Below are 25,053 nucleotides of genomic sequence, written 5' to 3'. Positions count from 1 at the left end.
CAAGTCCACAGCACCACCTGCGTCCCTCGATTGATAATCTTACCATAATCTTGTTGTTTATTTATTATAATTATTATAGTAACACTTTGAACTAAGCCTAGTAACACTTCCACCCCTCTTTTGCAAAAGAGCCCAGGTTGGGAAATAAAGTAGGAAAACAGAGCTTTTTAAAAACATGTAGGAACATCTGAAAACATTTCAAAGCAATTCAGTATCCTCACAGTAAATAATTTAATGGCTGCCAACAGTGCTATTTTTCGAGAAAAGGAGGTGCTACTCCCAGAACTCACTGTGAATGCCACCCTTGTTCTCTTAGAATGACAATGGTGCCCACCTGAGAGGTGCTGGAACTCAGTTCCGGCTGAAAAAAAAAGCCCTGGTTGCCAGTAGTAGTATCTGTCAGCCTTCAAAGGCCTGGGTGAACATGATTAAAAACATAAAAATCTTCCTGAATGTTGTTAAGGAGGGAGACAGATGCACCTCTCCTACTGGGAAGGTGTTCCACAAACGGAGCCACCACTGAGAACACCCTGTAGTTTATCAGCCCCAACTGGACAGTTCCATGTTGTGGCACAACCAGCAGGGCCTCCCCTGCTGCTCATAAGGCCCAAGATGGTTGATATTGAAGGAGGTGGCCTACCCTTGGATACCCTAGTTTTCAACCTTTTTGAGTCCACGGCTCCCTTGACCAACTACAGTGGTACCTTGGGTTACATACGCTGTTCTTCAGGATGAGAACAGAAATTGTGCTCCGGCGGCGCAGCAGCAGCAGGAGGCCTCATTAGCTAAAGTGGTGCTTCAGGTTAAGAACAGTTTCAGGTTAAGAACGGACCTCTAGAACGAATTAAGTACTTAACCCGAGGTACCACTGTACATTCTTTCTGTGGCACCCCTGTGGGGCTCAGGAGCCCAGTTATGTCACCCCTCGCCTGCAGAGTTGGCAGCCTCTCACCCTTTTTCGAATACCCTCCCTTGTGGAGTGTTCCCTCTTCCTCCTCTCCCCTTTCCTTGGGAGTCCTCTGGGCAGCTGCTGCTGCTGCCCCTGGTTTCTTAGCTGTGCCCCCAGCCACAAAGAGGTGCTTTCTCCCACTGCCTCACAGGGGCCTGGGACTTGTCTGTCCATTCCCAGCAGCAAGGGCTGGTGGACTGGCTGGGATCCCTCACCCGCTTGCTTGCTTACTCCAAGGCCACCTGTGCTCCTGGCAACCAGCACTCCCTGGCCAGCCCTAAAGGCACCATTTGCCTGGGGAACTTGTAGCCAGGGCTGTTGCACAAACAGCCACACAAGTCTTTGGGAGCAGAGACGCAAGAGGACATCAGAGGAGGGAGGAAAAGAAAGAGGAACAGAGGCCAGTATTTTCCCATGGCTCCCCTGACCATCATTCAAGGCACCCCAGGGTGCCACGGCCCACTGGTTGAAAACCATTGCCCTTGTGCTTTAATAGACAATCTGTGTATTACATACTCCTATTTGGCAGCTCAGGTACACAAAATGAAAGAGCTCTTGACAGATCTCATCCTCCCCTTTACTTCCTGGCCTGTGATTATCCCATTATAGAACCAAGCCAGGCGTCTCCCTTGATGACTGGGCTGGTAGCTCCACCCAAAGTTTCTACGCCCACCTGTCCTCAGCAGCTGACAGGTAACTTATACAACCTGGCCGGAACCAGCTTTCCACAGGGAAACTTGTCATGTCCAGGGCTTGGCTTATGGTTTAAAAGGTTTTTGGTCAATTGGTCCTCAAGGCAATCTATATTGATAGCCATCTGTCAGGGATTCTTTAGTTATGATTCCTGCATTGCAGATGGCTGGACCAAATTACCTTTTGAGTCTCTTCTAACTCTAACATTCTATGATGGCGACTTACAACAGATCAGTCTTCACCAACCTGATGCATGCCCGCACCCATGTTTTTTGGACTACATCACCCATCATCTTACCTTTCCATCCCTTACCTTTCCTGCCCCGACCTGGCCACAGTGATCCATGCGATGGTCACCTCCAGGCTTGGCTACTGTAATTCGCTCTACGTGGGGCTGTCCTTGAAGCTGTCCCAGAAACTCCAACGGGTGCAGAATGCTGCAGCGAGGCTCCTCACGGGGTCTCTGCCATGGGAGCATATTCACCCAGTGCTTTTCAAGCTGCACTGGCTCCCGGTGGAGTACAGGGTCAGATTTAAGGTGCTGGTTTTGAGCTTTAAAGCCCTTCACGGCCTAGGACCCTCGTATCTACGGGGCCGCCTCTCCCGGTATGCCCCACGGAGAGCCTCAAGGTCCATAAATAGCAACACCCTAGTGGTCCCGGGCCCTAAGGAAGTTAGATTGGCTTCAACCAGAGCCAGGGCCTTTTCAACTCTGGCTCCGGCCAGGTGGAACGCTCTGCCTCATGAGACCAGGGCCCTGCAGGATCTGATTTCTTTCCGCAGGGCCTGTAAGACAGAGTTGTTCCGCCTGGCCTTTGGCTTGGAGCCAATTTGATTCCCTCCCCCTTTTTCTTTTTTCTTTTCCTTTCTCCTCCTGCGATGAGGCTACATTTTAATATTTTAATGTTTCAATATTTTAATGTTGTATTTTAATTTTGTTTTTAAGTTGTATTAATTCAACTTGTTTTTATTATTGCTTGTTAGCCGCCCTGAGCCCGGCCTCGGCTGGGGAGGGCGGGGTATAAATAATAATAATTATCATTATTATTATCAGCCCCATCCAGCATGGCTGTGCTTCCATTAACCCCAGCATCGCACGGCTGTGCTGGCAGGGCCTGATGGGAGCTGTAGTGCAAAAGATGCTTTAAATGTACGAGGTGTATGTAGCCAAACAAACACATGCAACTGCTTCAGCGTAGGTGCTGAGCTGAGGCTAGAGAAGTTTAGAAGCAGTGAGCAAATCTGAGAAACACAGGGGTTTCTGTCCTCGACTGCCAGCTTTCTGATTCTCTTTTATCCAGGACGGAAAGGCAAGAAGACCGAAGAAAAATGTGGATAGGATGTGCACATTGTTGGTATCAGAAAGAAGAGTGCCACTTAGTGGCCAAACTGACCTGTTGCACTACTTTAAAACAGCCTGTTTGATGCATCAGATGCAGGAGTGAGGAACTTTTTCAAGCGCAGGGCCACATTCCCTTCTGAGCAACCTTATGAGGGCCACATGCCAAAAGTGGGCAAGGCCAGAGGCAGAATAAAAAGTGGGTGGAACAATGAGTGCAAACTTTACCTTTGTACAGTAGGCTTGTTTCTACACACCTCACTCTCTTCTCCACCCAGACAAGCAAGAGGCATGATCGGAATTCAAGGGCACGTTAGGGCTGGGTGATATCTGGTTTTCAACATCGCGATATATCACCAGCTAAACATCACAATGCACTTACCATATTTTTCGCTCTATAAGACGCACCAGACCATAAGACGCACCTAGTTTTTGGAGGAGGAAAACAAGAAAAAATAATATTCTGAATCTCAGAAGCCAGAACAGCAAGAGGGATTGCTGCGCAGCGATCCCGCTTGCTGTTCTGGCTTCTGGGATAGCTACGCAGCCTGTATTCACTCCATAAGATGCACACACATTTCCCCATTTGGGAGGGAAAAAGTGAGTCTTATAGAGCAAAAAATACGGTATATATCACCATGTCTGAAAGGATGGAGCTACATAGAAGCATTGGCTGGCTTCACAGGTTTTCCCATATTGTGTTTTTTTGCATAGCGCACGTGCACACACACACAGTTTCACAATACAGTTTATTGCCAGGTCATAAACTATGAAACCAGTATCATGATATGGACTTGAAACCGGCTTTCGGAGATCTATCGCCCAGTCCTAACACATCATGATTTGCCAGGTCAAAAACTATTGCCAGGTCAAAAACTATGAAACCAATATCATGATGTGGACTTCAAAACTGTTTTGGAGGATATATCGCCCAGCCCTATTGTGGATATAATTGGATCTCACCTATTGACTCTAATGCCACTTCGAGAGACTTGGGGTTTTTTTACTGGATAGTGAGGTACATTTTAAATAAATAAATAAATGTATATTAAAATTGTGTATATCTATCTTATATTTTTTACATTTTACTGCGCCTTGAAAGCACATGCTAAGGAAATTTCTCCCCCCCCCCCTCAAAGTATTCTGGGCACTGTAGTTTTCCCTTCACAGACTTACAGTTCTAATAAGCCTTAAAAAACTACTATGCCTATAATAATTGGGGGAGGGGATGCCTTTTTAATGTGAGAAGAGGATCCTGGACCAGGTGGGCCTTCTGTCTGATCTAGCAGGCTCTTCTTATATTTTTAGGAAGCGACAGGACATGCCCAGTTCGAAACAAAGACTTATGTATGCAGTTAAACTTTCAAAGGCCCAGAGTCCAGACCATGGGTAGGCAAACTAAGGCCTGGGGGCTGGATCCGGCCCAATCGCCTTCTAAATCCGGCCTGCAGACAGTCTGGGAATCAGCATGTTTTTACATGAGTAGAATGTGTCCTTTTATTAAAAATACATCTCTGGGATATTTGTGGGGCATAGGAATTCGTTCATTCTCTCCCCCCCCCCCCAAATATATATAGTCAGGCCCCAGACAAGGCCTGAGGGACAGTGGCCCCCTGCTGAAAAAGTTTGCTGACACCTGATCCAGACAGCATTGAAAGCAGACAGGTCTTTTATCACCTCAATGCCATCATGAGCACAAGTCATTGTGACCCACAATAAAATGGACTTTGGAGGAGGGGCTCAAAGGCTGCTACTCAAGTGTTAGATTCAGTTCCCTGTTAAAAAAGGAAGCTTTCTTGTGTACTGACCTTTTCATTCTCTAGGAGAGGAATCATTTCAAACCAAAGCAGCCTCAAACAAACCCAAGTGCCCTTAACTATCAAACCACTAAAATTGGTTCCCACTCATGAATCAACTTGTAGCTGGTGCCCCAAGGCAAGCTTGCAGCCTTGCAGAGCTGTCTCCTCCAGAACTACTCTCAAAGAAGCCCTGCTTACGTCAGCAGTAAAACAAGTGTAAAATGAGCAGCAGACATGTGCAAAATTGTGAAACTTGGGCTCCAGCCTGTTTCACTTCATGTTCCTCTCCCCCACCTCCCATTGTCCTTCAATGTGGGAAACATTCATTTGCCATAGGCCAGACGACGACGAGCCCAGTTTCCATCCCGTCCCAGTGGGAAAAAAAGACTGCTGAGGAGGAGCAGATGAGGCTTAACAGTGTTTAAAGTAGATGAAGCAATTCCACTCATTATCATTATGGTAATAATAGTAATTATGCCATTAACCTTTCTAGCAACTTTCCCAAGAGAGCCAGCGAGTGCTGTAATGCAGACACATCATGATGATGCTGTGGTCATACAGGCTGCAATCTTCAAACCACTTACTCTGAAGTAGTCTTATTAAAGTCCCTTGGGCACTTCTCAAGGGTAAGAAGTGGGAAGAGACTGTGTTTAATGTGTTCACTTCAGGGTTCTGGAGTGATAGGGAGTGTGCATCCTCTCTCTCTCTGTTGTGGTATCTTTTCCAGCCCCTCCTCTCTCCCCTCTTTGATAGACAGAATCATTTGGTGGGTGTGGGAAATGCATTATTTTTCTGTATTATTAAAAGTGCAGAAATGGCAGTTCTACTGGGTTTTATCCAACTAATTTTTTTCTCAAACTAGATCAATTGAAATTAATGGGCCTAAATTAGTCTGAGCATTAATTTCAGTGGACCTACCCTGAGGACACTTGACTATCTTCAGTTGTATTGCAGCAAATTAAGGGTGCACAATGAAAGCTGATTTGGAGCGCAAGAGCCTGCTGGTAAAGGCCAAAGGGGAACCCACCCAGCTCAGCACGATTCCCCAAAGAAAAGCTCTCGACCAGGACCAGAGAACATCAGCACTACTCTCCTCAATTGTGATTTCCAGCAAATGGTATTCAGAAGCATGCTGCCTCCTAGTATTATCAACCTTGGTGAAAGACAGTGTAAAGAGAGAGAAAAATGACAAAAAAGTTTTACTTTTTTAAAAATACAATGATACATTGTTTAAATTGAAAAATATTTATTTCATTACAGATAATATAAATCTGTATATATGATATGATATGATGATATATTATAAATTTATGTCGTCGTCTTCTTCTTTGAATTTATATACTGCCCTATACCCAGAGACCGTAGGGCGGTTCACAGAACAAAATCAAAATATAAAAGCACAAAATATATACAGTGGACCCTCTGGATACAAATTTAATTCATTCCAGGGGTCCGTGTGCAGTCCAAAAAATCTGTATCCAGACGCGCCTGTTCTGCGCATGTGCGCGGGGCAGTAGCCTACTTCTGCACATGCGTGACCGGTGGTAGCCTGCTTCTGTGCATGTGCGGCCGGCAGGAGCCCGCTCCTGTGCAGGTGTGGCCACCGAAAGCCTTCCTGTTACTTCCGGGTTCGCTGCGTGTGTATCCTGAAGAATATGCAACCAAAGAGGTACGTAACCTGAGGTTCCACTGTAATCGAAAGAAAAACAACCCAATAACTGCCCCTCCAAAAACACCCACATTTTAAAAGGGCATAGGATATCAGTCAAATCAACCAAAGGCCTGGTTAAAAAGGAACTTTTTTGCCTGGTGCCTAAAAGTGTATAATGAAGGTGCCAGGCGAACTTCTCTGGGGAAAGCATTCCACAGATGGGGAGCCACTGCAGAGAAGGCCCGTTTTCGTGTTGCCACCCTCCAGACCTCTCTAGAAGGAAGCACGTGAAGAAGGACCTCAGAAGATGATCTCAGGATCTGGGTAGGTTCATATGGAAAGAGGCGGTCCTTGAGGTATTGTGGTCAAGACTTTATAGGTCAAAACCAGCACTTTGATTTAGGCCTGGAAACTAATTGGTAGCCAGTGCAGTCAGACCAGGATCGGTGCAATATGCTCAAACTGTCTTGCTCCAGTGAGCAACCTGGCCGCTGAATTCTTCAGTAGCTGAAGTTTCCAAACCGTCTTCAGAGGCAGCCCTACGTATAATGCATTGCAGTGATCTAACCTGGGAGTAACCAGAGCATAGACAACAATAGTTAGGCTATCCCTGTCCAGATAGGAGCGTAGTTGGGCCACCAGCCAAAGCTGATGGAAGGCACTCTGGGCCACTGAGACCACCTGATCCAAGACACTGATCCAGCACTTCCATTGCCCGCTGGGAACGACCATCCAAGTAGGACTGGAACCACTGCAAAGCGGTGCCACCCACCCTAGTTTGGACAGTCGCTCCAGAAGATACCATGGTCCATGGTATCTAAAGCTGTTGAGAGGTCGAGAAGAATTAACAGGGACATATTTCCCTTGTCTCTCTCTCAACAGAGGTCATCATAAAGGGCAACCAAGGCAATTTCTGTGCCAAAACCAGGCTAAACCCCGATTGAAATGGATCCAGAAAATTAGTTTCTACCAAAAGCACCTAGATCTGGTCTGCGACCTCTTGTTCAGGAAAGGAAGATTAGCAACTTGCTGGTAGTTACTTAGGTTTTCCCAAATCCAGGGAAGCTTTCTTAATGAGTGGTTTTACCACTGCCTCTTTCAAACAGGCAGGGACCGCCGCCTTTCTTAAACAGGCATTGATCACCTCCCTGGCCCAGCCAGCTGTTCCTTCCCTGGTGGTTTTTACCAGCCAAGAGGGGCAAGGGTCTAGAGCGCAAGTGCTTGCCCTGACTGATCTGAGCACCTTGTCCACATTTTCGAGCCTTACCAGCTGAAATTGATCCAACACAACAGGACTAGACTGTGCTCTGGACGCCCCATGAGATTCATCTGCTGTAACAGCAGTCAAGGTCTTGGTGGATGCAAGCAATTAATATAACTAATAATTAATATTAGTTATATTAACTATTAAATTAATTCAATTAGATATATTAAGTATATTATTTTTATCTTACCAGTAGATACATCACTGTGGGGAAAAACATGTACATAAAAGAAAAGCATATTTTTGGAGATCAGTGTCCCTTGTAAAGAAGAGTATCTAACAACGCCCCCCCCCAAATGAAATTTAGAGAATCTTCAACGAAACAGGATAACTGTTGGCATCTTTTGAAATTAAAGAGACAAAACCTGAGTCAAAACTGCAAATGAATTCACTATCCCTGAAACTAAAGCCATATAGCTTTTTGGGGAAGTCTTAACAGCTGTCAGAACTGATCTTCCTTCTGGTGTCCTGCAAGTGCTGCCCTGTGTAGCCCGAATTCCAATTGTATTTGGCTGTATGTCATCTGCATTGGCAGGGACGCAGGTGGCGCTGTGGGTTAAAGCCTCAGCGCCTAGGACTTGCCGATCGAAAGGTCGGCGGTTCGAATCCCTGCGGTGGGGTGCGCTCCCGCTGCTCGGTCCCAGCGCCTGCCAACCTAGCAGTTCGAAAGCACCTCTGGGTGCAAGTAGATAAATAGGGACCGCTTACCAGCGGGAAGGTAAACGGCGTTTCCGTGTGCGGCTCTGGCTTGCCAGAGCAGCGATGTCACACTGGCCACGTGACCCAGAAGTGTCTTCGGACAGCGCTGGCCCTTGGCCTCTTGAGTGAGATGGGCGCACAACCCCAGAGTCTGTCAAGACTGGCCCGTACGGGCAGGGGTACCTTTACCTTTACATCTGCATTGGCATCTTTTGTACCATGAAATGCGTCACTTAGAAATTTAAACCATCTGACACCTGTCAAATAACAGTGCAATCGTTTAAAGAAAACACTTCTTTCTCTGTAAAAATGGTTAAGAGTGATGATACTTCTGCTTATTGGCAGAATATGATTACAGACTTGGTGATTGACTATAATGGCAATATAGAATGTAGACTGCCCACCATTATAAGAGTACAAAGGGTGACCCTGGGCCAGCCACTGCCTCTTAACCTTACCTACTTCACAGGGTTGTTGTGAGCATAAAATGAGGAGGTGGAGAACTATGTGTGCCACCTTGAACTCCTTGGAGGAAAGGTAGAATATAAATGCAGTAATAAATAATCATATTTTAAGCAGTCATTGCAATTGTTCCTCTTAAACTAAGTGGGTGTCCAGAGATCCAGAACAAGGCTGTGTATACTTCTGGTCACTTCACCTGAAAAAGGTTATTGCAGAATTGGAAAAGGTTAAGAAAAGAGCAATCAAAATGATAAAGGGAATAGAGCAACTCCCCTATCAGGAAAGATATCAGTGGTTGGAACATGATAGAAGTTTATAAAATTATGCATGGGATTGGGAAAGTGGATAGAGAAAGGTTTTTCTCCCTCTCTCCTAACACTAGAACTTATGGACATCAAACGAAACTGAATGTTGTTAATATTTAGGACAGAGGAAAGCACATTATGGAACTTGCTCCTACAGGAGACTGGGATGACCACCAACTTGGATGGCTTTAAAGGAAGACTGGACAAATTCAATAAGGCTATCAATGGCTATTAGTCACAGTGGCTATGCTCTAGGAGGCAATAATATTTCGGAATGCCAGTTGCTGGAAATCTTAGGAGGGGAGAGTGCTCTTGTGCTTGGGTCCTGCTTGCAGGATTCCCACATGTATTTGGCTTGCCACTGTGAGAACAGGATGCTGAACTACATGGGCCATTGGTCTGATCCAGCAGGCTCACCTTGTCTTCCAAAAGAGAGCCAGCGTGGTGTAGTGGTTAAGAGCGGTGGACTCGTAATTTGGTGAACTGGGTTCGATTCCCCGCTCCTCCACCTGCAGCTGCTGGGTGACCTTGGGCTAGTCACACTTCTCTGAAGTCTCTCAGCCCCACTCACCTCACAGAGTGTTTGTTGTGGGGGAGGAAGGGAAAGGAGATTGTTAGGTGCTTTGAGACTCCTTAAGGGGAGTGAAAGGCGGGATATCAAGTCCAAATTCTTCTTAATTGGAGAGTCCTTGTCACGGACTCTAGAGAGCTTTAGGGGGATCAGGACCAAAGGTCTACATATTTCCAAAATCCTCTTTCCCACTGTATAATGCAGCTTCCTATGTTCCCATCGTTTGAACTACACCATTGCATTGAATCTACACCTAGAAGGCCTATGTATAATATACATAGGCTGCAGGAACAGCTCGTCCACTTTGTATGCCAGCAGCATCTTTGGATATAGTTCTGCGCTTCCAGTAAATGTGAAAAATATTCGGGAAGCACAAGTAGGGAGGAAGGACAACACAGTTCACTGGTCTTCACTGATGGCTGTGGAACGAAAGGAACCAAAACAAGTAGGCAGAGCCAACAAATTATAGGTTTCTTCCAATCCTCTTTCTTGCTGAGTTCAACAAGAGCAATGCTGAAACTTAGGAGGAGGAAACTGACAGCCAGTTCCAAAAGAGAAGGCAGGCAGGTGGGAGCTGGCTGAGAGCAGAATATGGTTGGTGGGAAAGTACCCCATTGGCCCTAATGGGCCAGTCTCCACTGTTCATCCACCATCTCTTAGAACAGAATAAATTTAAATAGAAACCCAAATTGAAGCTTAAAAACAAAGTCCCACATATGGACATCTCCAAAGCCTACTATCAGATGTTTCAGCTGCTGTGGATGTCAATAAGAAGAGCTTGTTGGATCAGGCCCAATGGCCCATCTAGTCCAGCATCCTTTTCTCACAGTGGCCAACCAGATGCTCCATGGAGAATCCCACAAAGCATGACCCCAGTACAAGAGTGTTTTCCCCTCCTGCAATTTCCAGCAGCTGGTATTTGGAAGCATTGCTGCTGCCGGAGGCAGATGATAGCCATCATAGCTAGTTCCCATGGATAGCCCTCTCCTCCATAAATTTGTCTAACCCACTTTAAAAGCCATCTAGGTTGGTGGCAAGTTTCGTAGCACCGCGTGCTCACTAGACGACCTTGGAGGCCAGTCATGAACTCTCAGCCCAACCTACCTCGCAGGATTGTTGTAGGGATTAAATGGAGAGAACCATGTATGCTGCCTTTGAGGAAAAAGCAGGATGCAAAAGTAACAAATATAATATAATACAATACTGTACAATGCTGTAAAATTATTGTAATTGTTTTAAATCCTCCTAGATTTTTTAAAATTCTGGTTTCTTTTTTATATATATAGCAATTTTATTGAAAGTTATTTTAGCATTTTAAAAGACTAAAATTCAAACTCATTTATAAGAAAATAACAAAAAACGATTCTCTCTAAAAAGAAAAATAATAACGAAAAAATATATTTACAAAACACAATTGATTTTTTAAAACGCTGGTTTCAATGTATATATATGTGTGGTTTTTTTCTCTCAACATATTTTAAGTTGCTATGGCAGAAAAACACCGCCTAATAAATTTAATAAATAATAGTAACAATGCTATATAATGTATATGTGTATATTGCCAGCTCATATATAAACAGAACTATTTGTAAACAGCACGTGCTAATAACAAAGCAATACTAATAGCATTCGCTGGTGCGAGTGAGAGAAACAGCCCGCCCGCCCGCCTGCATTTTCCGAAGGAGCTTCGCCGCACAAGTCGAACCCGGCGGGGGAAACAAAAAAGAATCCCTTCCATCCACCGCGGGTGGATGCTGCGCAGGCGCAATGAGGTCATCTTAATCATCCCCGCCCCCTCTTCTCCTTAAACTCGCCTCCATCTGCCGGTTCACCTTCATCCCAACAATATCCCACAGCGTGCTGCGCGCCGGCCCCCCAAACAAACAAATAAAGACGAAAAACCCCGTCTCTCTCCCTTGTCTCTGACTCCTTCCTCAAAGGCTGCTGCGTCGAAACACGTGAGCCTGTTGTGAGCACGTGACCCGCCAGCGTCGCTAGCCTGGCTTGGTGTGCGCGCGCGCTCCCCTATCAAGCCCCGCCCCCTCGCTCTCTCTCCTCCTCCCTCCCCCCGAGGACGCGCGAGCGAGCGAGCGCGGTCTCGCCTTCGGAGTTGTTCGTTGGCCGCCCGTTCCCCCTCACACACCTCGGCCAGCGCCGCCGCCGCCTCGTCGTCGTGGTAGCCGTCGGTCATGAGGCCCGCCCGCCGTCGCTGGAGCGCGGCCCAGCTGCTGCCGCTGCGGTTCGTGTGGTGCGGCTGCCGCTGAGGCGTCTCCGCCCGGGCGGAGGGGGTTCCCTTCTTCGCCTCTCAGCCGCCGCCGCCGCCGAGGCCGCCATGTTGGGCCGGGAGCCGCAGCGGGACCGCCGCTGAGCCCTCTGAGAAGGGGAGAGGGAGCCAGGAGGACACGACGAAGACGACGACGGGAAGGACGAGGAGGGAGAGGAGCGGCCGGCGCCGGCGCCATGGCGGAGCAGACCTACTCCTGGTGAGGAGGCGCCGCTACTGCTGCTAGGCCTCTCCCGAGTGGGGGAGCATCTCTCTGCCTGCCTATGGAGGGGCTTCCATGGAATGCCCATCACCGCCGCCTCGGCCTCTTCCCTCCCGCCATGGGAGCGAGAGCTCTCGGCCTCAAAAGCAGGCTCCGGCCCTTGGCTGAAGGGAAGAAGAGCGAGCGGGGCACGTCTTTCCCCCATATGAATAGTTTTCTCCCCACACCCCCCTGAACGAGGTGGCTCTATATTCCACTACTACTGCTGTTAAAGGCACAGGAGAAAAGGCCCGTGGGGAAGTTGGCACCTAGCAGCCGCCACCCATCCTTTCTCCCCTCCTTTTCCTGACCCACCCCGCTTTAAACCCACCAGCTGGACCCGAAGGATGCCTCCTACAATGGACGTTCATTGCTGTGCATGAGGCGATAGGACGTAAACAAGCAGGAAAGATCTGCCATGGGGAAAGGCCGAGCTGCAGCAACCTGTTGAGAGGTTGGGAGCCTTGCGCACCCCCCACCCCCAAGTTTTTTTCGTCCAAACTTGACACGGTGTCAGAGAGAGAGAGAGCAGTGGGATCTGTAGGCTCCTGGCAAAGCTGCCCTTGCTGGTTCCTGCGAGTGGCTTGGCTTGGCAACCTCACTTGCCTCCTTTTGCAGCTTTTTGGGCTGCTTTGGAAGTATCAAAGCATACTATGGGGGTGGGATTCATTCATAGTTGTCTCCTAATTCCCAAGTTCTTTAAAAGTAGCTTGTAATAATGATCTTTTGATAACTTGAACATTTTACAAATTACTGTGAAGAGCCTCCTGATTCAGATGCATGAAGTAAGTGGGCAGTGGTGTTTGGCTGGTGTGTATTCAGTATGTGTTTATGCATCTTGCAAAATCTGATTCTCATACCATGAAAAAAATTACAAGTGTATATATACACTAGTTTCACTCCTCCCCGCGCTGCTTGCTACAGAAGACCCTGTTACAATAAACTACTTGGGTTTTAAGGCGCCACAAAATCCCAGGTGCACAACATTGGGGTGGTGATGTATTTCACCACTTGCTAGACTGAATTAGAGACACCTGTCTGTATGGTGCAATCTATTTTGCCATCAACCAGTTGTTATGTAGAAACCTGGTAGTGAAAGAGCACAAATGTGTCTCTGAGAAGATAATTTCTTACATTAAAAATGCGGAAGTGTAGAAGCATCTTTCTCAGGGTCCAGGTGCAGTGTACCTGGATTAAAGGAAGAAGACAAATACTATAAGCTTACGTTGTCTTGATGATGTGGTGGTTATAATTTGCTTGGTCATGGGGACAACTCCAATATCAGCTTTTGGTGAAGGGCGGGTTGTGAAATATTCTATAGTTTGTCACACACCTTGCAGATGTGGTCATATTCTGATGTCTCCCTGCTGTAATAGAAGAGATTGTGTTTGAAAAAAAGCATTCTTATGTCTTTGCATATTTACTGAAAAGTAAGTATCACAGACTTATTCTTGAACAGCTATGCATGGTTGCAGCCTGACCCAAAGCAGATTTGCTTGGGATGTACGGTAAGTCCCATAGGCTTGAATGCAAGGTGGATGGATAACATTGGAGCTAATGTCACACAAAGTGCTTAAGAAAAAAAAAAGTTGTTGGCTAAATAAGTGTTTTCTACTTAGTGCCTTCTATTATACATTATCTTTGTGATCATTGCAACAACCTACTAAGTCATGTTAGGTTGATATGAGCACTGACTGAAAGTTCTCAACCTATATAGGATGGAGTTGGTTTCTTATCAGACATTGTTATTATCCCACAGTAGGAGATTAAGTGAATGACCTGAGTTGGACTGACCTGAGTTGGACTGTCTAGGGACATCTGGATGAAGTAAAATTTGAACTAGGGTCATGGTGGTTCATATTCTTAGTCCCTTTGCTAAACTAAAGGGCTAGCTAGACTTACTTTCAGTTTGTAACAGTTGCCAGCCAGATGCCTCTGAAATTGCACAAGAGGGTATGATGGGAGTACCATCTTCTCTTCCTCCTAGCATCTGGAACCCACAAGCACACTTTTTCTAAATATAGTGTTTCATAATAAAATTGCAGGGAGCTAGGTTTTAAAATGATGTGATCATCCAAGAAATGGTGTGTGAATTCTGGATTATGACTTAGATGGGGAAAGATAATGGTTCAAATCGAGTTTTAACTATGAACTTTATTGGTTGGTCTTGGGCACATGGCAGTGACCTGGTTCAGATGTTACAGATAGCCGCCAATCCATATTTGATGGTTAGGCTTGTGTCTTGGACTTCTTCCTTCATTTTGCTTTGCTATAACTATAGTTTGCTGTAATGTCCAAATCAGGTAAACTGGGATGGGGAACCTGTGGCCCTCCAGAAGTTGCTGGATGCCAACTCTCATCAGCTCCAGTCAATATGGCCAATGGCCAGGGATGGTGACAGTTGTAGTTGACCAACATCTAGAGGTCTAAAGGTGAGCCAACCTTGAGGTAAGCTATGGTTATTGCAAACCAAAGTTTGCTTCCAAATCAGATTTCTAACTATAGTTTCTGTTTTGGTGTGGAAGCAAACCAATAGCTGTAACAAACCAGGGATAATTGATGGGGAGATGTGATATTTCATTGACAGTGTCTACCCTTTACTGATGTATATTCTGAATAGTGTCCGAATAGCTCTTATGTGCATCCTGGGATTAAATAAAATGTAGAAGGAGGGATATGTGTGCACAGCTTTTTCAGTATTACTGGGGGTGCTGAAGAAGCAGGTTTCCTGATGGTATGGAAAAGCCAGTAATGTGGGTTTTCTAGATTCAGGTAGGTAGCCATGTTGGTCTGATGCAGTAGAAATATAAAATAAAAAATTGTCCAGTAGCACCTTAGAGACCAAGTAGGTTTGTTCTTGGTATGAGCTTTCGTGTGCATGCACACTTTTTCAGATACTTCTTCAGGTGTCTGAAGAAGTGTGCATGCACACGAAAGCTCATACCAAGAATAAACTTAGTGGGTTTTCTAGAAATTTTTCTAGAAAGCCTTCAAGGCAATTTTACACAGAGCTAAGTGAGCCTTGTTGAGCATGTTTAGTTGACTTGCATTTATATATTTATTTACAGCACTATTACTGTACATGCTGTTTTACAAAGAACAGGTATGACAGGTCCCAAGCCCAAAGGGGCTTACAGTCTAAAATAGACACAAGGAAACAACAAAGGAAGGGGGTTGGAAATGGAAGGCACAGGATTGCTTTAATGACATGTGCTAGTGGGATGATGAAAAGGTTTACCAGGAAGGTTGAGTTTTGAGGAGGAATGGAAAAGAGGCAAAGTCATAAACCAAAGTAAGAAATAAGGTCATGCTAATTTTGCATCCTTAATAAACACATGAAAGGCTTCCCCCACAAATAACCAAAAGTAGTTGAATTGAAATATTAGGCTTCCCCTCCCTCAGTAATGTTCACTTGTGCTGCAGTCATATAGACATGTGTGATTTAAATATGATAAACAAATTCAGAGGTTTATGTGATTTTTTAAAAATTGGAATACTAAGATGCAATAGCTTATACATCCCTTACATAGTTTAGATTTTAAATCAAAAATTGAAGACACTGAAAACTGTTAGCGTACTAAAATCAACTATGTTCCAGTCCAGACACCAGTCCAAAAACTGCAGGTCATTTTTTTAATTTGCAAGGAGCTTGTGCATGAAGCACCCTTACTTTTGAGTGCAGTTTTTTACCTATGAAGGTGCCCTTTGGCTGCTCTCTCAGCTTAAGAGAGACAGGGAGTAGGCAGATTAAGGAGGTATTTTGATTTAAGGTTAGTTTTAACTTGTTTTATTTTTCTTGTATCTGTTTACTGTACACGACTTAGAGACTGAAGTGTTAAGTGGTATATAAACTGGGGAAATAATATTAGAAAGCATGAATAGCTCTTCACAGAAATATATATGATTTCTAGGGATAGTTGCGTGAAAAGCATTAATTAAAATTGTAGTTTTAGATCTAAATAATATTGTAGGCATTTCAGTTGTCCAGTCTGATTTGTTATATTACTAACTGACCTCCTGAAATAGACATGGATATTTGTTTGCCAAAAATATAGCAATGATTTTTCGTCTAAAAAAAGAGCCCCCCCTTAAATCACTGGTCCTTATGCACATACACCTCTTACACGTGCAGGATCTATTTATAACCTGAATGTAAGTAGTGGGTGGGAGCTGTTGCTATGATCCCACTTCCCTCCATTCAAGTGTGCATTCATTATCCTCAGCTTGTCATCTGAAAAGGACTTACGGTTTGCAGTAGCCATGATTTGGATGTCTCAGCAAATTAATACTGAGAGAGGTAACTGTGTTAAGTCTGTTGCAGCACAAAAACAACAACAAAGACTCATGTAGCTCCTCAAAAACTATCATATATAATGGTATAAGCTTTTGTGGACCAGAATCCACTTTATCAGATGGCAATTATCATTTTCATGAACTAGAGAGGAGGGAATGCATAAATCTGAGGCCTAACCCAGCTGGGCAAACTGGTTTTTTCTTGATATCTAAATCTCAGCCTAAAATACTTTGTAGAATTATTATGCTGAAACTCTGCTTTGAGGCAGATAAAATCAGTGTTAAAAACTCATATATTATAAGATAGGCATCAAATGGCTCCTTAAACTAAGGTTACAGTTGCTAAAACAGAATGTCTAGTTGCCATTTTTGGGCAAGACAGCTCTAAAGTTTATTTTTTAAATGGACTGACTGTGATTGATTATCAGTTAAGTACCTGATAACAGCTAGATTAAGAACTTGGAGAATATAAAGAAAACAGGCACTTAATCCAGGGACAGCCCAGTTATATATTGGCCTATTACTACCTCTTTTTCTTAATGGTGACAAAGACCATCCATAAAGTAAGAATATTCTTCACAACTGAGAGTACAGCATTGGGGTGGGGTAAGTGAAAACAAGCTACAACAAGTATCCATAATGTTCACTGCTCCTGCTCAGGCTGCATAGAAAAAAAAAACATTTGGTTCCTGAAATTCATTCTTATTGTGTAAATAAAAAATAACTGATAGAATTCTACAGGATGTGGTATTAGTGTTTGAAAACAGTCAGGATACCATGATCCTCAGGCATGCATCTCCAGATGGTGGAGATTTCAGATGTCATCCTGGCGTCCAGGCGCCTTCACTTGGTCACAAGTGGCTGGCTGCCAGGTGCAAAATGTTCCTGGTGCCTGGCTAGTTTCGAACACTGGATAAAATGTAACAGGATGGCTAGAACTAGAAAAGAACGGATGTTCCTGATTTCAGGTTTCTCCAAATACTTAATTAGCTTTTGTGTCTCATATTTTTGTTTTTACTCAGAATGCTGATTAGCAGTATTTTACAGACCAGGGTTATAACCAGTAAGTTGTGACTTTGGAAGTGAAAACACTAATTCCAGAGTATCACAGCCTAATATAGCACTCCAGATTTTCTTTTAAACTGTGGCAGCACACCTGACATGTATAGTTTTTCACAGAACAAATATAGTACTAATTTCAGAGAATCACTTGTTGTTGAAATTATAAAGTGTCAATATGTAGAAAAGAGTTAATCATTATGTTACTATGTAAAATCATACTGACTTGCTTACAGAGTTATAGTAAGGATTACAGTTAGATAATGCATGTGAAGTGCTTTGACCACTTGAAAGTGCTATACAATTTTAAAATACTAAATCACTACAGCGCTCTGTGGAGCAGTTGTTGAGTTTTCCTTGCCTTTGAAAATTTGACAAATCTAAAGGTATGTCTAAAGTATGATGACGTCATGTGCAGTTTGGTGGGGAAAGGGAGAAATGTTATTTAAGGGTTGGAGAATTAATATTTAAAAGTTAATATGTGTATAAGAGGGCTAATAGTAATCCTTAGTCTCGCCCTACTTTTGCAGTTGAAGCTGAGCTCCTGCTTTAGGCCTCAAACAAAAGACCAAAATAATATTCCCAACTGCATTTTAAATAATTTTTTTATTTATAATATTCTTAGCTAACTTTTGACATCTGTCGTGTGAAGTAACTCACTAGATCAAGGGCGGGAAACCTTTTTGGCCTTGTGGGCCAGATTTTCATCTAGCTCTCCTGCCACCTGTGGACCAATATTTGACAGCTGGGCTGGAACACACCAATTAATAATCTGATGTAATAATATCAGGTGATTGACATGTTGGTTGCCCTGCCCACCTTCCAAAGTTGGCGCACCAAGGAGATAGTGGCTTAGTAGAATTCAACTCATCATCAGCTGATGGGCCAAGTGTTTCTAGATATCTTAAAACATTTTCTCTTCATTTTGATTTTTTTTAAATAAGGTTAATGGGTGCTTCAGGTTCTGTTTTTAATGTAATAGACTAAACACTGGTTCTAAATTTATAATCTCTTGAGGATAAGCTCTTCAATCGTCTATGCACGGAGCAAAGGAAGATAACGGTCAGCTTGGATTTACATTGTTTCTAAATACTCAGTAGATTACTAAAGCTTCAATTCCTTTTGTATTGATGAGACAGTAGTCAAAAATGCCATGGAAAAATCTGTATTTGACTTTCACCTGTACAGTACGTGTCTTGTACTTGATTGCCTCTCCTTTGTTCTGTGATGCAGGGCTTGCTGGGCTTCAATTCCTGTATGCAGGGCCAAATGAAATAAAACACACACACATGCAGCAACCTAATTTAAAAGTGGAGTACTTTGTTCTCTTGTTTTATTTCTCCTCTTAACCTACGAAACCCTGCATTTTTTAAGATAGAGATGTGTACAATTATATGGAACAGAACATATACCAATCCTTTATTTTTCCATGAATTTTTTTCCATTTCATGAATTCTTTAGTAAAAATGAGTGGATGCCAATTGCAAATACAATATTAGGTGAGCTTATTAAAGTTTTCAGCTTTATTTACAAGATTAGATCACTTTCTAGGGCATCAGAAAATTTTCTGATACAAATTACCTTATGCTGGGATTTCACAAAGATGAATAGTTCCTCTTTTGCTTCTGTTAACCCCTGTTCTTTCTAGTTATTAGACCTAGTTCCATTAGTTTGTAGTGGAAATAAATTACTTTCCTACCCTGTGCATTGGAGCTTTTGTGGGTTGAGGCTTCTGTGTTACAGCCTAAGCAACATTTTAAGAGAGGGGAAAGCTCAGTGAGACATTTATTTTCTGCATTCAAATTATTATACATGGGATGCAGTGGGGCATAAGGGTTTGCTAATAGGGTTTGACTTCGGTGTTGAGATTTACTGCAGCAAATATTTTCATTAATTTAACAAAGTTATTTGCCTTTGTTGGGAATGCTAGTTATGTAGTTTGTGATGAAACTTCATGGCACCCCATGCCCATTTGTGAAGCCCTATAAAGGGCCAGAAAATAGCTTTGAGTTTGTTGTTATGCTTGTCTTCCATTGCTAAACATGAGATGTAAGAAATGTCATTCTCTGGTCCTCTGAGAAATGGCCTCCCTCAAGTCATGTTGTTAAAAAGATGCTGCATGTGTATGTTAGTGTGGGTGTGTTTCTAGAAAATTCTTAATTGAGAAAACTGGTATTCAGTGTCTTCAGTGTGATGCATGGTGCTTGACATTGATATTGCGAATATTTAATACTAAATACATTATATGACCTGATGAATAGGGATCGACAATTTTTGTCTACCTGTGCTAGGCATGTCCAACATTGTAGTCACCAGGGACTGAGTTGGTCCTTCATGGGGACCAACCAGGAAAGTGTATGCCTGTTTAGCTCAGTGTTAGAAACTGGGATAGAAGGGACCTGGGTTGTGGGTGCCAAAACAGAATGTCTAGTCGCCGGGGTGTGTGTGTCAGGAACACTTTTTATTTATTATTTTGATAAGCAGGAACTAATATGTAACATAAGCGACACATTGTTAATATGCCATTTGTAGCAGAAATTGTTAATACATGTTTAAAATTGTGTTTATCATAAAAGTTTTGGTACTGTATTTTAGTTTTCAAAACACTCTTTATTGTTAAACTCCTTAACATTTTGTTTGTCCTTAACATATACTTTGAGGCTTCAAAGCACATAGAGTGATACCTCTGGATGTGAATGGGATCCGTTCCGGAGCCCCGTTGGCATCCTGAAGAGAACGCAACCCTCGTGTACATGGGGCGCAATTCCCCGCTTCTGCGCATGTGCATGATGTCATTTTGAGAGTCTGCGCATGTGCAAGTGGCGAAACCCGAAAGTAACACATTCTGATACTTCCGGGTTGCCGCAGAGCGCAACCTGAAAACGCTCAACCTGAAGCAACTTTAACCCGAGGTATGACTGTACATTTCAATAATGCTTGAGTGTCAGCCAGGTGCAAAAAATGGCACCCAGTCTTTTTGAGCTGCTCACAAATGGGGAATCTTTAGGTGCAAAATGTGCATGTTGCCCTGCTAATTTCGAACCCTGGTTTGACTGCTGCAATGTGTGCTTGGGTACCTTAGCAACTAAACAACCAAACAACTCCCCATCCTTCTTCCCAGCATTTGCATTTGGGAGGGAGATGGAATTGCCATGTAACTGCTGGGATGATGCCCAACCTCTTCTACGACTCCCAAGGAAGGGAGGAAATCTGGTTGCTTGTCCTGTTTGGCATAAAGTGGTAACACAGTTGCCATGGCAAACATGGCAAATAAAAAGTATTATTTATTAGTTTATGTGTTGTTTTGTACATATATCCCACATAGAGAATTATAGAACCATGGGGAAATGTTCATACTTGATTGCAAAAGGTACTGGCCACTTTTTTGTTCTGCGAATTAAAGACTTTATATATATATATATATATATATATATATATATATATATATATATATATATGTAGGTTTTGGTGTCCTCGGGTGTCTTCCCGTGTAAAAGTTGGGGTGTCTAGGCGACGTTTCGACGAGGTCTCACTCGTCATCTTCAGGCTGGTGCTTTCGGCTTCTTGTTACTGGAACAGAGCGGGATCTCAATGTTTGAGTTCCTATAAATACTGTAGAGGGGGTGTGGTGTCTAGCCTCCAATGTTCTGGGCAGAGAGGAAGTTCCCAGGCTAGTGTGCCTTTTCTTCTTTTGTTCCTTAATTACTTGAGAGATACCTTTTGCACCAACCAAAAAATAGCCAATATCCTCAGAAACCCCAAGGATAAAATCCAGTTGGAAAACCAAGGGATCTATGAAATACCCTGCAAAGTCTGCCCAGCCACGTACATTGGACAAACAAACAGACGAATAAATGCACGTATCGCAGAACACAAGAATGCCGTCAAAAAAGAAGAAAAAACTTCCTCTCTTTTCCAACACATGAAAGAAACAGGACACGAAATTAATTTTGCAGATTCCAAATTGCTCTTTAACACGGAACATCACCACAAGAGAATAATCATGGAAGCCATCGAGATAGAGAAACACCCTCACAACATGAACAAGCGTGACGACACATCCCGCTTGCCAGACATCTGGAAATTAGCCCTCCCCACAAAAACTGACACCAGATCCAGAGGCACACAGAACGCCAACACCAATCAACCACACCAGACCCAAACCCAGACCCTCTCCACAGATGAATTACTGACACCATCCAGTAGCCAATCCATGGTGGCACCTCCGGATGCTGCACCCCCCTGCAATCCCTACACAGATCTGGCTGACACAAGCCACAAAACCACAGCTCGCCCCTATACACGAAGCCAAGCCAAAGCACAACTAAGTGCAATACAGCCATCTTCTCAGGAAAACTCTTCACAAAGTTCAAGAGGTCAAGACACAAAGACTTTAGCAACTAATCCACACCTAATGACCCACCTAAGTGGTACTCAGGATATCACTCAAGAAATCACTCAAGGTATCTCTCAAGTAATTAAGGAACAAAAGAAGAAAAGGCACACTAGCCTGGGAACTTCCTCTCTGCCCAGAACATTGGAGGCTAGACACCACACCCCCTCTACAGTATTTATAGGAACTCAAACATTGAGATCCCGCTCTGTTCCAGTAACAAGAAGCCGAAAGCACCAGCCTGAAGATGACGAGTGAGACCTCGTCGAAACGTCGCCTAGACACCCCAACTTTTACACGGGAAGACACCCGAGGACACCAAAACCTGCATTCCTGTACCCGTGAAAATCTACGAAAGCAAATATATATATATATATATATATATATTTATATATATATATATAAATGTATTTGATGAGGGAGTCATGAATCTACATTTATTTATTTAGTGTAGCACCAGTGTTTGAAATTAGCCAGGTGCATTTTGCACCTGGCTATTGGCCACTTGCAACCAAGTGAAGATGCTTGGGCGTATTTTTGTTACTGTAACCTTGGTTTCAGGAGCCATTTGGCGCCTAGATTATATATCTGAGTTTCTAACACTGTATACTGCCCTTCATCCATAGATCTCAGGGAGGTTCACAACATAAAAATAAAATATTGAAACATGAAATAAAAAATAAAAGCAAAAGAACAAAAGAAACCCACAAAGCAATAAACCCCCTCCCCCTCATCCCACAAACACATTTAAAAGGTGTGTAAGATGTAAATCAGCCAACAGCCTGTAAATCAGCCATCTTGAGCAGCATCCTTCTATCTAGAAGTCTTCCAGCCTCTGTAGCTCAGGGTTACTAGGATGCTGGAGATCCCAGGCCACAGTCCTTACCTAGCTTGCAAATAATAGACCTGTTGCTCTGCCTTAAATGGTATGAATATTAATCACTGGGCTTGCAAGGACAGTGTACACTGTATAGGTTAGGGAGGATTCTGTTGTGTGAAAATAGTGAAGGTGTTCATGGATAGAATGATTTGCATAGATAAGATTGCAGGAACTATCGGGGTGTTTTTGATTTGCTCTTTCAGAATGTTCATATTAAAACAACTGATTAAAATGCTGGAGGACTTTTCTAGAGTAACAGTTGTGAATAAAAAAGAAATCTTTTCCTATATTTTGATGCAACTGTTCTGAAAACAAGAGAATAATTGTTGAATCTCCTTACAATTATGTCTATGATGAAGCATTTGGTGCTGTGGCGTTGGAAGTGAGAAGGAATTGTGTTTGAACTCAGACATTTTCCAGACAGCCTCCCACATGTTGGCTGCAACTTAAAGCATGGTTGGCAAAGAACAAGCAAAGGAAAATGGTTGTCTTTCCTACAGCAAAACTTAACAATTGCTCACCTGCTTGGTTATTGTTTCAAGATTAGAACTCTGGTTGTTGACAGAATCTCATGGTTGACTTTTATAATAACTTGAATATGTTGTGCAACTTCATTGGGTGGGGGAAAATAATAAAACAAGCAATCAGTGTACTTAAAAGTTGAGTAAAGTTTCATGTTAGAACAAATGTATTAAATCTTAATTGCCTTGCAGTCATTCTTGTGTTTGCTCATATGGAATCTCATGCTAGTATATTGGCTACAGAGTCTACTAGGACATTGGATGAGACTTGTTTTTGAGTTTGTTCCATCAGCTGGAAACTACTTGCTCCTCAGTGTACTTAGGTAATGAATAACCCTGCTGACCATTGAAGTTCTTCACAAAATTTCCTTCAGTTTTTTGTCTATATTCATTAAAGCACAGACCTAACACAAATGTTTGCATTTTGATGGATTGAGACTGTGGCTGTAGCGTCTACACCAGGCACCCCCATTTATTTTCTGCATTCAAATTATTATACATGGGATGCAGTGGGGCATAAGGGTTTGCTAATAGGGTTTGACTTCGGTGTTGAGATTTACTGCAGCAAATATTTTCATTAATTTAACAAAGTTATTTGCCTTTGTTGGGAATGCTAGTTATGTAGCCTGCGTGCGCCTTCCCCTCTGTCCCCGGAGATTGCGGGGCAGGCAACGGGGAGAAGCAATCTTCTCCCCGCTGCCCCTTGCTTTAAAACAAGTCCAGGGACAGAGGGGAAGGCGCTTCCCCTCTGTCCCCGGACGGTCTCCATAGGAACGCATTGATTGATTTTCAATGCATTCCTATGGGAAACCGTGCTTCGCAAGACGAAAAACTCGCAAGAAGAAAAAACTTGCGGAATGAATTAATTTCGTCTTGCGAGGCACCACTGTAATAAACCCTTTTCATACATCTTAACTCAGAGGTAAGCCACATTGAGTTCAGTTGGATTTGCTCCCAAGTAAGTATATAGCATTTCAGACTTGGGCAAGTATACCAGTTGCAACCGTACATGGACAGAGGGAGCCTGGCTTCAGTTGTCCATGCTGTGGTGGTCTCTGAAATAGAGGCTGTAATGTGCTTAACATGGGACTGCCTTTAAAGACTGTTTAGAAACCAGTTAGTGCCGTGTGTCTTTTAGATTACTAACTGAGGCTGGACTTTATGATCACATTATGCCTGTCCTTTTCTGGGCCTAATTTAAAGTTCTAGTTTTACCCTCTGAAATACCATAATCTGGTGAGAGAACCAAACTTTTTGTGTTTTTTAACATAGCAGTTTAAAATCATTTTGCCTTTTGTGTTTTTCAACTTGCACTTTGCATTTTTCTCCTATTCATGATAGTGTCATGTAGCATTCTGATGGGAACAATGGTATTGATGGAGGATGGAATATAAATTGTATGAATGAATACCTTTACAATGCTGTAAATGATTATTGATTGATATTTTTTTTTTAACTGTCAGGTGTATTCCATCACATTGTCTGGAAGTGTAAACTTGACTGTGTGAAGAACTCCATTTTCTGGAGATAGCATTTCAGAGTCATAGAAGGCATATAACATCTTCAATTGCATGTGATCAAGCTATTGAACAAATGTGCCATAAAGATGCAGAATGAAAATGTGACTTGACTCTAATAACTATGGGATGT

The 25,053-nt window shown here is 43.3% G+C and overlaps 2 protein-coding genes across 4 annotated transcripts in view; one reads left to right on the top strand and one right to left on the bottom strand.

Moving 5' to 3' along the window:
* HNF1A (HNF1 homeobox A) overlaps positions 1–13,606 on the bottom strand; it is a 37,678-nt gene extending 24,072 nt beyond the window's left edge. Inside the window, exons 1-2 of the mRNA XM_083717262.1 lie at positions 13,591–13,606; positions 13,392–13,445 (exon numbers count right to left, since the gene is read on the bottom strand). The gene's annotated coding sequence lies outside the window, so the exon portion shown is untranslated. The remainder of the gene's footprint in view (positions 1–13,391; positions 13,446–13,590) is intronic.
* SPPL3 (signal peptide peptidase like 3) overlaps positions 11,734–25,053 on the top strand; it is a 38,464-nt gene continuing 25,144 nt past the window's right edge. The window contains exon 1 of one of the 3 annotated variants that reach the window (XM_083717475.1): positions 11,734–12,215. In XM_083717475.1, the coding sequence (XP_083573601.1) occupies positions 12,193–12,215 (23 nt within the window). In that variant the 5' untranslated portion in view covers positions 11,734–12,192. Of the gene's footprint in view, positions 12,216–18,625; positions 18,672–25,053 lie in introns of those variants that run through there. The other 2 variants (XM_083717474.1, XM_083717476.1) reach the window with 2 other exon arrangements.

Source organism: Podarcis gaigeae (genome assembly GCF_964106915.1).
Source record: "Podarcis gaigeae genome assembly, chromosome: 16".
Taxonomy (NCBI): Eukaryota; Metazoa; Chordata; class Lepidosauria; order Squamata; family Lacertidae; genus Podarcis; species Podarcis gaigeae.
Note: the sequence above shows the minus strand (reverse complement) of the source record. Positions and strands in the feature narration are given on the sequence as shown.